Raw genomic sequence first — 12,374 nt, 5'->3', positions numbered from 1 at the left:
TGCTGTCTTTATAAGAAGTGGAAGAAACACCAGGGATTTACACTCACAAAGGAAAGGCCATGTGAGGATACAGCTAGAAACTGGCCATCTGCAAGTCAAGGAGAGAGGTCTCTGGAGAAAGCAAACATGCCAGTATCTTGATCTCAGACTTCTAGCCTCCAGAAATGTGAGAAAATAAAATTTGATTGTTGAAGCCTCCCAATCTATGGTATTTTGTTATGGCAGCCCAAGCAGACAAATACATTGCTTGTGGGTTCTGAGAGGTAACAGTGTAGCATTAAAATACCATCCCCTGCTTTTGCTTATCAATGTTGGAGTTGGTTTCTGTACTTGTACCAAGAAGCACTAGTTACCACATTCCTATAAACATTGTATTTTACATGTTTATCCCATGTGTGACTCTGGGGGATCTAACTGTTTGATGGAAAATTTGAACTGACACTCCAAAGTCATGTTTTTTCAAGGATCGTTCAAATTGATAAAAAATCCAAAATACTTTCTGTGACGCTGGTTTTTGTTGTTGTCATTTTTAACAATCTGAGCCCCCAATCAAATATTTCAGAAAGACCTCTTTCCTGTAACTGGGTATAAATATAGGCTCGTTCTACAGGCCCGTCGAGCCTCAGAAGAGAGGTAGCAGCCTAACTTCTGAAGTGAATGGCAGTTCTGACACTTCTCTGAAGTTGGGTATTGGATTGTTCTGGTTACAGAAAAAAAGATTCACAAGTTGATAATCTTAAACAGTATGTCTTTTTCAGGGCTCTTACGTTTCCACAGTTTATGAGGACACTTCCTTCCTCTGTGTTCTTTCCGGTGATAGCCTGAAGCAGGAATAGGGAGCTCTGCTTCTTGCCCAATTAGTTCTGTTTTTCCACGTTTGAATAAATGGCCTCTGTCTGCCAGTGAATGCTCGAAAGTAGTAGTTGTGCTGGACACGACTGTAAGCTCAAATAGGTATCCCATGTGCCAGACCAACACACTGTTGTATAAGCCTGGATCCTCCACAGTCAAAGTTCAGGCGGGCCCTTTTAATAATAATGAATAAGTGGAATTCCAGCCAACTAAATATTTGAAGAGTGCATTTCCTGATTTAGTATAAGAACTCAGTGAGCACCAAAAATGATCAGGAAAATTCTCATTGCACTGTCCTATGGAATTCAGCCTAAAAATTATCCATATTCAACTACAAATCTACCATAAACCAAAATGGCAATGTTATCCAAGGTTGTCTCTGTACAATGTTTTTAAAAATATCGTCTGACAACAGACCATGAGTTCACCCAATACAACCCTTTCAAAGATAAAAGTGAAGATCTAAATTTTACCTGGATGAAAAAATGAAGATATACATTTAAAAATAAATAGCATTAGACTAAAATCTGAGTCTCTTTCCACTTAGGATGCTGCTTCTACCACAACAATTAATTTTACACAACAAAGATAGATTAACAATTACCATACAAAATAAATAGTGATCAAAAACAAATACATAATTTATTCCATGCAAGAGTTCAATACAGGTGATGTTACTGCCATTTAAGTGATGCAGAAATGGAAGCACAGTGAGTTTATGTAATTTGTCCAAGGCTACACGGTGACTTGTTGAATTAGACAGCTGACTCAAAGCTCTGATTAAAGTATGTATTCTTAACCCCTTCACTCTACTGCCTCTCAGAAGTGCTGAGAACAGTTTGGAAGGGAAACTCAGAAGCTCTAGATCCCATTACAAGCTAGGCCAGTAACCAGGCATCTGACCCCGGTTGAGTCCCTTGTCTTCCCTGAGCTTTATTTTCTTCACCTATTAAAAAAAAAAAAAAAAAAAAAGAATGTGGTTGGACTACACAGGCCCACCCAGGGAGAATGTTTGGCTCTGTTCAGTAAAAGTGATTCATCTCACGTATAAGTAAATGAATTTTACTATTTGTTCATATTAAATACATTTTAAAATTTGGGAAAAATGTCACGGACCAATATTATTTTAGGTTTGAGAAATTTGGGCTCTTTCATTTTTATGGAAAATACGTCATTACCTATCTAACTAGATGTATTTTAAAATCCTTATGTGATGTTTAACTATAGCCATGCAAATTGAAAAAGGAAACATTTTCTCAATTGCTTCAGTTTTTATACCTTATAGTCCATCTGTTGCCACAGCACTGATTGTGATATCAAAATTGCAATTAGTTACACTCAGAGACAATCAGGAAAAAGGCCAAGGGAGACTGTGTCCAGGTCTCAATAACCTGTGATTACTGTGAAATGGGAAGTTTAAAATCAAGAGACCTGGTTTCAGGCTACAGTTTTGCCACTTATTAGCTATGTGTCCTTGGGAAACTTATTTAATGGAATAATAATTTAAGAGCTTGAGTCAAATGATGTGTGGGCAAATCCTGGCTCTGCCAGTTAACATGGGCACACTGGTTAACTTCTCTGTGCCTCTGTTTCTTTAGCTATAAATTCAGACACTATGACTGCCTATCTCAGAGGGGTTGTTGGAAGGATTAAATAAAATGTTGTATTTTATAAAACATTTATCAAAGGGTCTCCTTCCTCTTAAGGGCTCAGAGTTAGGTATTATGACTAGTATCTGTATTTCGGGTGCGTCCATTGCTAGGTAAAGTTCTAAGTAACAGTTAAGTTTCTACATCTTTAAAATAAGGATGCAGTAGTATGTACCTCACATGATTGTTGTCAAGATCAGATGTGGGAAGCCAAAGAAATTATTTTGTAAACTGAAAGCCTTAAATTACCATTTGGTTAACATAAGTAAATTGTTATTGTAAAATGACCTTGTAATTATTTAAAAAATATTTACTGAGTGCTCAGAATATAAGACACTGGACTAAGCACTATGAAGAATATAAAACAGATGTGGGTTCTATGCTTAAGTGATAACACAAGAATATCAGTACCTCTAATGACAGAAGATAATGGGTGTCAAATCCATACTCTAGTCCAAGTATTAAAAAGGATAGTCCAAGTGCAAAAGATATCCTGGAGAAGGATTGGATAAGATTGGTAGTCTTACATCTCTGCCATTATCATTCTATGTTCATATTTCAGAAAGATGAGAGAAAGTCTAGTGACTCTTAAATCAAGTTTACATTTCTGAATCTGATCTTCAAAACCTTTCGTAATCTGATCCAAAAGACAGTCTTCTATCGCACTGCTCACTAACTCTCTATTGGTTTCCTCTGAGGGCATCCAAAACACCAGGTTCCAATTTCATGTCTTGGCTATTCCAAGCTCCTGGCCTGTTCTCTGGATCTTCTGTTTGTACATACTAGATTATAACCCATCCCTTAAATCCCAGCTCCATCAGGAAGTCTTCCCTGATGAGCTAGATCTTATCACTCTCTTCCATCTCTACACACTTTATTTACATATCTATTTTATCAAATAATAACCTGCAGGAATTATCACTGACCTAAAATAAAATGACAAGGGTCCTGACAGCAGGTCTCCATTCTGATTTGGGGCATGCTATTTAATGCCACAGGTTTCTTCTTATGTAAAATGAACTCTAATGTCACTCCCATCATCTATTCAACATATAATAAGCACCCACCTGTGCTAATTAAGCTCTATCCTAGGGGCTGAGGATACAGTGGCAAAGAAGACAAAGTAACTATCTATCTATCTATCTGTCTATCTATGATTGTCTCCCTTTTAGCTCAGTGGTCCTCAAACATCAGGCTGCATTACAGGATCACCTGGGGAACTTGTTAAAACTATACGTGTATACACACACACACACACACACACACACACACACAAGTCCCTGATGCAGTAGGTTTGCAGTAGGGTCCCAAATTTTGCATTTCTAAGCTGAAGCTCATGCTACTGGCCCAGGGACCATACCTAGAGAGTCTATTCTAGTGGAATGTCTATCTTTTTCACTGCTATATTGCCAATACTTAGAATAAATATTTATGTAATAAAAGAATAAATATAAGACACTGTTAATTGACAAGGGGGAGTCATACTCTTTCCCTTAAAGATGTTATAGAAGGAAAAGTACAATTCTACTAAAAGGTAGAAGGGTTTCTATCAATGTTAAGATAAGGAATGGTTTATATCCAAAGGAAAATGAACTTACTTCCAACCTAGAGAAAGGAGGAAGAAGATTAGGGAGAACTTTGTGGAGTAGTATATTTGATCTATTCCTTGAAGGACCCATACATTTATTTTAAAAATGCCTATCATAGCTAAAAATATTTTTAGTAATTATCTTTGGAATTTGTCTAATTAATCTATGGTGAATCCTTTTTAAATCCTTCAAAGTCAACAGAATCTTTATATTCTGATGTAAGATTTGATATTTGGAAAAAGCTAAACATCATATTTTTTTGCCAAGTCTTGTCAGAAAGTCAGGTGATTTAGCTGCACAACTCTGTTCTTGGTTGTAAACAAGGTATACATTTGAGTTAAGGCATCAATTTCCTAGTATGACTTACAAATGGAGCCTTGAAACAATTTCAGGGTAGTAGTTTAAAAATCATTTTGAACACTGGAAGCCTTGATGGATTAAGTTTATAGTTTCTGAAGGTGATTAGTTTGAAGAATGGCCCCCATTTGGCCGTATGCCCTGATATATTTGTTTAAAAATCACTCTTAGTATAGTTGGTATTTTGATGTAGTGAAAGAACTGATGTCTGAACATGAAAGATGCCATGTACATTTTTCTTCAGATTGCATACCGTGCTATAAATATCTAAAGTTTAAACATTATGGAAACAAAGAAAGCAATGTAAACTGGAAGTTCTTCCAAGGCAGATCTGTGAAAAGTATGTGTTGGTACCAGGAGATATACAGGTTCCTAAGAACTCTTGGTAATTCTGGGCCACCCAGTTCACTAATAAATATTAGTTTATGTGTCCTGCTCATTGAGCTATGTGCTGGGTCACACTGGACCTCTATGAAGGGGGCCTATATCAAAACATTCTTCTAGTCTGGAATACGGGAACTAAAGAGAACATACAAGGCCTCTGACAAAAAGCACACTGTTACAGTCATGGCTTTTCCCTTCTTGTTTGTCCCCAGAGCTCCTCAGCTACTCTGTTCACCCATCTTTGAGCCCAGGGTTTCTTCAGGGTAGGGTCAGCATGTCCTAGCTCTACTAGGTCAGCATTAAAAGAGTAATAGATTTTTTTAAGAGCTCCCATATCTTATACCTTTTAACAGAGTGTACTAAGCTTAGTTTGGTCTGATACAAATGAAAAAAACCCAACACTTCAAGTCTCTTTGTTTAGACCAGTGATTCTTAAAGTGGGGTCCCCAGAGCAGCAGCAGCAGCAGCATCTGAGAATCTGTTAGAAATGCAAATTCTCCAGTCCCACCCCAGAAATACTGAAGCAGAACTGGGGAGGGGAGGTGGTGAGGCCCAGCTACCTGACTTAACTAGCCATGGATCTAGGTGGTTCTGACGTATGCCAAAGTGTGAAGGCCACTGGTTTAGATTTTATCAGCAGGGGCAGTAAAGAAACTCTCACTATCAGATAAGCTGCACGGACTTTTATGAACTTTACAACTTATTGTAATAGCCTATTATCATCCGCTTGATAACTACATTTAACATAAACACAATTGCACATGTAATCGACATCTAAGTTGTCCTCGACAGAATGCATGTTAAAAGGTCGTGGCTTGGGGCTTCCCTGGTGGCGCAGCGGTTAAGAATCCACCTGCTAATGCAGGGGACATGGGTTTGATCCCACATGCCGCGGAGCAACTAAGCCCCTGCACCAGAACTACTTAGCCTGCGCTCTAGAGCCCGTGAGCCACAACTACTGAGCCTGTGTGCCACAACTACTGAAGCCCACGTGCCTAGAGCCCGTGCTCCACAACAAGAGAAGCCACCGCAATGAGAAGCCTGCACACCACAACGAAGAGTAGTCCCCGCTCGCCACAACTAGAGAAAGCCCGCAGGCAGCAATGAAGACCCAATGCAGCAAAAAAAAAAAAAAAAAGGTCATGGCTTTCTTAGTAAAGAGATGGTATGAAAAGGAGACAAATGAACCTAAGGAACTTGTTTTTAGTTTTCTGAAATGATGACATCCTCAACTCCCCTCCACCCCTGCCCCACCTCAAATAAAAGAATCAGGGGGGAAAATATTACTATCAAGTAATACACTTTATCATTTGCAGATATAGGTTATCATACATCTTGAATGAATAGCTATGTCCAAGCCTGTTTTAAAGAACTATTAAAACACTTGAAGGTAAATGGATGCTTTGTCTGATTTGTAGCTAAACCCTCACACTCATTTCAGATCTATTCATTGAACTATGATACCCAAGATTCATAACACAATTTTTTGATGAAACGTAAAGTTTCATAATCTCCTCAAAAGGCATACATAGAATAAAATGATTCTCTGCTTAAAAGTTAAGACTTAGGCTCTGCAGCAGTACAGTTCATAGACATGTAATGCAATCTATATATGTAACTTTAATTTTTCTAAGTAACCACATAAAAAAAGTAAAATAAAATGAGTGATATTAATGTTAAATATATTTTGCTTAATCCAATGTACTAAACATATCACTTCAACATGAAAAAAATAAATTAGTGAGATATTTTTACATTTTTATACTTAGTCCTGAAAATCTTGCATGTATTTTACAAGTATAGTAAATCTCAGTTAGAATGCTAAATTTTAACTGAAAATACTTTTTATTTAGATTTAATAAATTTTATCATTGCGAAAGTAGATTCCTTACTCGTTGTTCCAAACATACTAAAAAGTTTTCCAAAAGCCTAAGTGAATATCAGTTTTTATATTAAAATTAATAAAAGTAATGAAATTAAAACTTCAATTTCTCAATCACACTAGCCAACTTTCATGTCCTCGACAGGCTACAAGTTGCTAGTAGCTACAATACGGGGCGGAGACGCCCTGGAGCTGTGAGGGACCAACCTGGGTAAGAATTCAGGCTTTGCCGGTTACCGGCTGCTTAGCAAATTACCTAGCCCTCTCCAAGCTTCAATTCTATCGCCTGTTAAATAGGGGAAAGACCCACATTCCACATGTTTCAACTTCTGCCAGCAAAAATAGCAGCAGAAGAGAAACTAGTTTGTTTTCTCCTTCATAATAGAGGTGGCGAAATCATTTCATCAATTTATAATAATCAGAACCAATCTAAATGCCTACAGTTTAAGAATGGTTAAATACTTTTAACTCATTGCTGTAGCCCTAAAATTCAATTAATTATTATTATTAATATCGGTTAATATAATTAAGAAAAAGGTATCATTATGAATAGCTCGACTGCTGAGTGCGTGCACAAAGATAAACTTATAAGGACCAGACACCTATCGACAGCGGCTGCCTGAAGCAACAGGATGGGGGCGGGGATGGAGCTAGCACACGCCTTCAGTTTGTATTTCTGGGCAGTAATTGTCCAAAAATGCTTTTCTAAAAAGGAGCTATTACTTTTGTATTTTAATGAGAAAATCCCAAATCTGCTTTGAAACGACTACACTTCTCCCTCACTGTCTGCATTGTGATTTTAAATATAGCATAAATGTACTCTAATAAGGAGAAACTGCTGTGCGGAAATACTTTTATCAGAGCGCAGAACACGCGCCCTTAATCTTTCAGTGAGCCGTTTCCCGCCAGGCAAACGGAAGCAAAACCGCCCTTGACGTCATGGGAGGCGGCCTCTCCGAGTTACCATGGTGAAGTCTACGCGGCCATATTTACTGTGGTCAGCCCGCACCAAGCTTTTTCCTAGCGCGGGTGGTGGCGCGCCGTGGAAATGTCTGCAGAATAAGAGATGAGAAACGAATCATAAGCCTCAGTGAAGGACCAGGGGCAGAACGCCTTAATCTAGTTAGTGGAACGTAGAGGTGCAGATGCTGCAGATTAGCGGAACGATTCAAGCAGAGTAGTGCAGTTTCTGCCCGGACTTTGAAAGCCGCTTCCGTTGCGCGACGGAAGTGTGAGTCGCCAGAGGACGACTCTGGGAAGAATCCGCTGTCCGCTGTGTGTGCGCAACCGGAGTCATGTCGAGTTTGACGGTGAGAGACCCGGCAATGGATCGATCACTGCGTTCCGTGTTCGTGGGGAACATTCCGTATGAGGCAACTGAGGAGCAGTTGAAGGACATTTTCTCCGAGGTTGGTTCCGTTGTGAGTTTCCGGCTGGTATACGATAGAGAGACGGGAAAACCTAAGGGTTATGGCTTCTGCGAGTACCAAGACCAGGAGACCGCGCTTAGTGCCATGCGGAACCTTAACGGGCGGGAGTTCAGCGGGAGAGCGCTTCGGGTGGACAATGCTGCCAGTGAAAAGAACAAGGAGGAGTTAAAGAGCCTAGGGCCTGCAGCGCCCATCATTGACTCACCCTATGGGGACCCCATCGATCCAGAAGATGCCCCTGAGTCAATTACCAGAGCAGTCGCTAGTCTGCCCCCGGAGCAGATGTTTGAGCTGATGAAGCAGATGAAGCTCTGTGTCCAAAACAGTCACCAGGAAGCTCGAAATATGTTACTTCAAAACCCACAGCTGGCTTATGCGCTGTTGCAGGCTCAAGTAGTGATGAGAATCATGGATCCAGAGATTGCTCTGAAAATTCTGCATCGCAAAATACATGTCACACCACTCATCCCAGGCAAATCTCAATCCGTTTCTGGCCCTGGCCCTGGCCTTTGCCCAGGACCTAATGTTCTGCTGAACCAGCAGAATCCTCCAGCCCCTCAGCCTCAGCATTTGGCCAGAAGACCTGTGAAAGACATCCCTCCTCTGATGCAGACCCCTATCCAGGGTGGAATTCCAGCCCCGGGCCCAATTCCAGCTGCAGTTGCTGGCCCTGGCCCTGGCCCAGGCCCCTTAACTCCTGGTGGAGCAATGCAGCCCCAAGTTGGAATGCCAGGGGTTGGTCCGGTGCCCTTAGAGCGGGGACAGGTGCAGATATCAGATCCTAGAGCTCCTATGTCTCGTGGACCCATGACTGCTGGTGGCTTACCTCCTCGAGGACTGTTAGGGGATGCTCCAAATGACCCACGTGGAGGAACTTTGCTTTCAGTCACTGGAGAAGTAGAGCCCAGAGGCTATCTTGGCCCACCACATCAGGGCCCTCCAATGCACCATGCGTCTGGTCATGACAGCCGGGGCCCTTCCTCACATGACATGAGGGGAGGGCCATTAGCAGATCCCAGACTGCTCATTGGAGAACCCAGAGGACCCATGATAGATCAAAGGGGTCTACCTATGGATGGTAGAGGTAGCAGAGATTCTCGAGGGATGGAGACTCGAGCCATGGAAACTGAGGTCTTAGAGACACGAGTAATGGAGAGAAGAGGAATGGAAACCTGTGCAATGGAAGCCAGAGGGATGGAAGCGAGAGGCATGGATGCAAGAGGAATGGAGATGAGGGGCCCTGGCCCCAGTTCAAGAGGCCCTATGACTGGGGGAATTCAGGGTGCTGGTCCTATTAATATGGGGGCAGGTGGTCCTCAGGGACCCAGACAGGTCGCAAGCATTTCAGGGGTGGGAAATCCTGGAGCTGGCATGCAGGGGGCAGGTATGCAAGGAGCAGGCATGCAGGGGGCAGGTATGCAAGGAGCAGGCATGCAGGGGGCAGGTATGCAAGGAGCAGGCATGCAGGGGGCAGGTATGCAAGGAGCAGGCATGCAGGGGGCAGGTATGCAGGGAGCAGGCATGCAGGGGGCAGGTATGCAGGGAGCAGGCATGCAGGGGGCAGGTATGCAGGGAGCAGGCATGCAGGGGGCAGGTATGCAGGGAGCAGGCATGCAGGGGGCAGGTATGCAGGGAGCAGGCATGCAGGGGGCAGGTATGCAGGGAGCAGGCATGCAGGGGGCAGGCATGCAGGGGGCAGGCATGCAGGGGGCGAGTATACAAGGGACAGGCATGCAGGGAGCAGGCATGCAGGGAGCAAGCATGCAAGGGGCAGGCAAGCAAGGTGGAGGCCAGCCTAGCAGTTTTAGTCCTGGGCAGAGTCAGGTAACCCCACAGGATCAAGAAAAGGCAGCTTTGATCATGCAGGTTCTTCAACTGACTGCAGATCAGATTGCCATGCTGCCTCCTGAGCAAAGGCAGAGTATCCTGATTTTAAAGGAACAAATCCAGAAATCTACTGGAGCTTCTTAAAAGGTTTTAGAAAATACTTGGCAGTAGTCCCACAAAGGTTTTCTGTAGCATAGAGAATGGGTGGGTGCAGTAAGCTGACTTCGTATCCCCACCCTTGAATGATTAGGAGTTCCCTCCTCTCAGAACCTAATCTCATTTCTTGTAGTCTTCTTAGTTTTTATTTTTAATTGTGGGGTAGGGGGAGGGGGGAAGTGGGTCTCTTCACTTTAATTCACTGTAAATAATACAAAAATAACTCTGAACATGATTATATTATATCAAATAAGATTACAAAGGATACGCAGCATTGTTAAAAGGGTCTACAAGGTGTTAAGTACATTTTTAAAATACTGAGCAAAACAATGTGAAAACTGCACCTAAAGACTAAAAGATGACCTGTTAAAATGGTAATGTACTAAGATAGTTTAACGTGTTTGGTTGTATAAGAAAATAAAGACGTGTACCTCAAAATTACAAGATAATAGTTTTTGGTAAGCCATTTAAAACACAGAATCCTATTTCAGGGGCAACAGAATGCTGAATTAGGTTAAGTACTGTACTATTTTGGAATTACTTCAGAATGTTAAGAGCTAAACAGATAATTCTCAACTTGTGGTATTGGAATTGTTTTTTTTTCTGAAGCTATGCTACCTGAACAATCAAGGAATGCATCTGATGTGATGTTATTTCATTTATCCCATCTTTCAAGCAATATTTTGGCCTGGCCTTGTGCATGACAATTTTGCTGGGACAGTTCTAGGTCAATGAGGTTACTTAAATCTGCTCTGATGAGACTCTCTCTCTCAGTACCTTCCTATTTCTCAATAGTCTTCAAGCCCTAAATCTGAATAATTCTCTCACATCCTTCCCCAAAATCTGTGTAGGGACCAGTTGATCTGCATGAATTAAACATGGCCTTGGACTTTTCATAAATAATGGAAGGTTTCATGCAGTAAAGCTCTCAGTTTTCTGGTAACTAGCTTCCATTACACAGATCTGTCTGGTCAACCAGAATCAGGAGTTAAAAATCTTAGTCTCAGCAACATTTAAAATGCCTCTTAATTTTCTTATTTCAAAATCTGCTTATCTGTCACCATTTTACCAGAATAATTGAAGCCCAGGTAGGTAAAGATATCTTTGTAGCCTGAAATCTGCTAAATTGGTTATTACTTTCCTTTTACAAGTAATAAAGCCATTTAATCCTAATATACATGCCCATGAGACATATTTAAAAATCAGTAGGAAGGTGGGGCTTACCACAGTAACTTTAGAGCTACTACTTAATTTGTAAGCCTTGAGGATGTGGAGACAAACATTTGTGTGACAGAACAAGTAATAATAACAGAAGTATAAACACCTAAGTAACCAGGTGATCTTACTCAGGAGAAGAAAAGCCAATACCTAATTACAGAGGAAAAAATTAATACAAGGAGAGAGCGGAGGCTTAGAAATTGAATTACTTTCCCGTTGCAAGGTTTTTACATCTTAAATGGATAATTCACTCTTTTTATAAAGTTTACCTCCCTACGATGTTTCCTGCTACTTATTTTACTCCTGTTTTATTGTTCATACTGTTAACTTCCCCATGTTTTCTATATGCTTCCCCTTATTGGAGGGGATAACTCTCCTTTACATGTATAGTAGTTCTGGTTAATACTAATTCAGAGTTGGCTTGATTACTTTGAAACTGTAGTTGCTTTATCTCAAAGCTTTCATTGAAAGGCTCTAACTGAAAACTATTAAATGTTATGCTCTTTGTTATAGTAAAATCTCAGCATTGTTTAATGCAGACTAAATAAAAAGAATGTACAATGAAGGCTGAATTTAGTGTCTGATGTTCATTTTATTTTTTTTGTGGTATGCGGGCCTCTCACTGTTGTGGCCTCTCCCGTTGCAGAGCACAGGCTCCGGAAGCGCAGGCTCAGCGGCCACGGCTCACGGACCCAGCCGCTCCGCGGCACGTGGGATCTTCCCGGACCGGGGCACGAAACCGTGTCCCCTGCATCGGCAGGTGGACTCTCAACCACTGCACCACCAGGGAAGCCCCATGATGTTTATTTTTAATAAATGTGTTATTCAAAAGTTATCTATTGAGAGTTCCATGGGGCCTGAATACTTTTTCTTTCAAATGAAAAAGGCAAATCTAAAGAAATTACAGGACTGAATGGAAATACCTTTTTTAAGATTCATTATCTATAAAGTCCCACAATTGAAATACCTATATATTTTATATGCCAATCATGTTTTTCTATAGTAGGTATCAGTAGCAACATCTTGGATA

General features: G+C 41.2%; 2 protein-coding genes across 9 annotated transcripts in view; one reads left to right on the top strand and one right to left on the bottom strand.

Moving 5' to 3' along the window:
• The window catches only part of PRKG1 (protein kinase cGMP-dependent 1), a 1,402,246-nt gene that overhangs the window by 499,515 nt on the left and 890,357 nt on the right, over positions 1-12,374 (bottom strand). The gene's annotated exons all lie outside the window — the stretch shown is intronic.
• On the top strand, positions 7,805-12,093 carry CSTF2T (cleavage stimulation factor subunit 2 tau variant). The gene has a single exon (XM_079899325.1). The coding sequence runs from the start codon at positions 8,009-8,011 to the stop codon at positions 10,112-10,114; it is 2,106 nt and encodes a 701-aa protein (XP_079755451.1). The 5' UTR covers positions 7,805-8,008; the 3' UTR covers positions 10,115-12,093.

Source organism: Stenella coeruleoalba (assembly GCF_951394435.1).
Source record: "Stenella coeruleoalba genome assembly, chromosome: 16".
In the NCBI taxonomy this organism is placed as follows: domain Eukaryota; kingdom Metazoa; phylum Chordata; class Mammalia; order Artiodactyla; family Delphinidae; genus Stenella; species Stenella coeruleoalba.
The sequence above is the reverse complement of the archived record's forward strand: the minus strand, read 5'-3'. Positions and strand labels throughout refer to the sequence as shown.